The sequence below is a fragment of the Calidris pugnax genome, unplaced genomic scaffold (genome assembly GCF_001431845.1).
Source record: "Calidris pugnax isolate Ruff unplaced genomic scaffold, ASM143184v1 scaffold335, whole genome shotgun sequence".
Classification (NCBI taxonomy): Eukaryota; Metazoa; Chordata; class Aves; order Charadriiformes; family Scolopacidae; genus Calidris; species Calidris pugnax.
Genome location: NW_015091148.1, coordinates 200,901 through 203,454, shown reverse-complemented (window position 1 = coordinate 203,454; position 2,554 = coordinate 200,901). Strand labels below are relative to the sequence as shown.

At 64.3% G+C, this 2,554-nt stretch overlaps 1 protein-coding gene across 1 annotated transcript in view; it reads left to right on the top strand.

The window, feature by feature from the left end:
* ITGA3 (integrin alpha 3) overlaps window positions 1-2,554 on the top strand; it is an 11,313-nt gene that overhangs the window by 5,157 nt on the left and 3,602 nt on the right. The window contains exons 9-17 of the mRNA XM_014958919.1: window positions 164-254; window positions 351-418; window positions 759-895; window positions 1,214-1,360; window positions 1,460-1,557; window positions 1,702-1,867; window positions 1,956-2,024; window positions 2,114-2,193; window positions 2,419-2,496. Of these exons, the coding sequence (XP_014814405.1) occupies window positions 164-254; window positions 351-418; window positions 759-895; window positions 1,214-1,360; window positions 1,460-1,557; window positions 1,702-1,867; window positions 1,956-2,024; window positions 2,114-2,193; window positions 2,419-2,496 (934 nt within the window). The remainder of the gene's footprint in view (window positions 1-163; window positions 255-350; window positions 419-758; window positions 896-1,213; window positions 1,361-1,459; window positions 1,558-1,701; window positions 1,868-1,955; window positions 2,025-2,113; window positions 2,194-2,418; window positions 2,497-2,554) is intronic.

Sequence of the window (2,554 nt, the reverse complement as noted above, 5' to 3'; positions counted from 1 at the left end):
CGGGGGTCCTGCAGCCCTCTGCCACCTCCCTGGGACACATCCTGCCTCTGCCGGTGTGGGCACAGAACGATGTGCCCCCCCCTCCCCGGGAGCTGGCACCGGGCAAGGAGAGGCTGGAGAGGGGGGAAGCTCAGCTCCCCCCCCCCCCCCCCGCCATGTCTCCCCAGAGCTCGGCCCGTCATCAACATCTTGAACAAGATCTTCACGGTGACCCCCAGCAAGGTGGACCCTGCCCAGTGCAACTCCAAGTCCTGGTGAGCCCCCCCTCCCCGGTGCAGCCGGTCCCCCCTCGTGGCACCCCGGTGCCGGTAGCTCCGCTCACAGCCCCTTTGTGTCCCGTCCCCCCCCAGCATCACGGTGACCGTCTGCTTCGCCTACAACCAGAGCGCTGGGGACCCCAAGTACAAGGAGAACATCAGTGAGTGCCGGGGGGGGAGGGGGTGTCCACCAACACGCGTGCAAGGATGTGAGCACACCTGGGGGGGACACGTGTGTGCGTATGTGCAGGGGGATGTGTGTGAGCACACGTTTGGGGAGGATGTGCACGTGTGTCTGTGTGGGGATGCACACGTGTGTGTGTGCAGGGGTTGTGTGTGAGTACACATTTGGGGAAGATGCGCACGTGTTAGTGCGTGGGGATGCACACAGGTGCGTGGGGATGCACACAGGTGTGTGTGCAGGGGATATGCGTGCACACAAGGGGCTGTGCTGGAGGCACACGCGTGTGCAACACCCCCAGCCCTGCGCTCTTCCCCCAGCCCTGGAGTACACGCTGGAGGCTGACAAGGACCGGCACCCCCCCAGGGTGAGGTTTGGGGGGACCCAATCTGCCACCTACCGCGGCACCTTCCCTATGCCCAAGACCGACTGCCAATCCCAGGAGCTCCTGCTGCTGGTGAGCGTGTGTGAGCGCACACGTGTGTGAGCGCGTGTATGGTTGCTGTGCACTGCAAGATGCTCTGCATGTGGGGCTGGAACTGGGGGGGCGGCTCCTGGGAGATGGGGAGAGGGATGGGGGGGTGTGTGGAGGGTCTTGGGAACAACGGGGCCAGGAGAAGAGGTGGGAATCCATCCATCCATCCATCCGAGTATCCATCCTGTGATGAGTTTGTTGGGTCTCATGAGCAGGAGCTGGAGCCCCAGATGTGGCTGCAGCTGGAGGGAGGGCCGGGGTGGGAGCCAGGAATTTTCCATGATTTCTGCCACCCCACAGGAGAACATCCGGGACAAGCTGCACCCCATCGTGCTCTCCATGAACTATTCCCTGAAGGAGAAGTCCAGGACCTTCCAGCTGGGTCCCGAATCCCTCGACGCCTTCCCAGTCCTCAACCAGGACCAGTCCCACAAGAACGAGACCAAGGTGCCGGTGGGGTGATGGAGATGCTGGGGTGATGGAGATGCTGGGGTGAGCCACCGTGGGGGTGGGAGAAGGCTCATGGGGACGTCCCCGTCCCTCCAGGTCGAGTTCCAGAAGGAGTGTGGCTCCGACAACAAGTGCTACAGCAACCTCCAGCTCCAGAGCAGCTTCGTCACCGACCAGAACCAGTCCTTACCCAGGTGACAGCGGGTTCCTCCTGGTCCCCATCCACCTTTGCCACCCCCCATGCCATCCCCCTCGGCCACGAGTCACCCCTCAGCCTCTACCCTGGGCTGTGTTGGGGTGGGCCACCCGTGTGCTGAGCGGGGAAGGTCTCTGCGCAGGGTGAACGGTACCCAGGTGCTGCAGTACAGCCGGGACGTGCGGAAGCTCTACCTGAGCATCAACATCACCAATGTCCCCACCACCCCTTCCATCGGCGAGGACGCCCACGAGGCCCTGCTCAACGTCACCGTGCCACCCAACCTCCTGCCCTCCTCCGTCCGCCCGGTAGGCGACACCGTCCCCTTCCCTAGAAGGTGGGGGAGACCCTGGTGGGCTTTGCCAGCACCTTCCTCACCCTCTTCCTCCTCTCCAGAGCGGAGCCTGTACCTTTGGGGAGACGGTGCTGTGCGAGTTGGGCAACCCTTTTAAGAGGAACCAGAGGGTGAGTGCTTTCCCCCTCCCTCCCCCCCAAGCCCTTTTTGGGGGGTTCGGGGTCTGGCTGAGCTGCTCCATGGTCCCTCTGTGCCACAGGCAGAGCTGATCATCACCTTCGAGGCCATCGGGATCATGCTGGACACGCGGGAGATCTCGGTGTGGCTGGATTTGTCCACGTGAGTGGCCCCCGGGGGGTGGGAATGGGCTGGGATGAGGGTGTCTGGAGCGATGGGGGCTCCTCTCTGGCTTGGTGGTGGGTCAGGATTGTAGCTGGTGGTGTTACTGGTCCAGGGAGGATGGGCAGGACGGGGACCCCCTGGCTCCTTCTGGAGAGGTGCGGGGCTGCCCCATGTTGTCTGGGGGCTGTTGGGAGACACTGACTTCCCCCCCCGCCTTGGCAGGCAAAGCACCCAGGAGGACCTGCAGCCCGTGGTGGCCAAGCTGCTGGTGGACTACAGCATCCAGTCCTCGCTGGCCATGTGAGTGCAGCAAGGCTCTGCGTGTGCCCCCCCCCCCCCCCCCCCCCCCCCCCCCCTC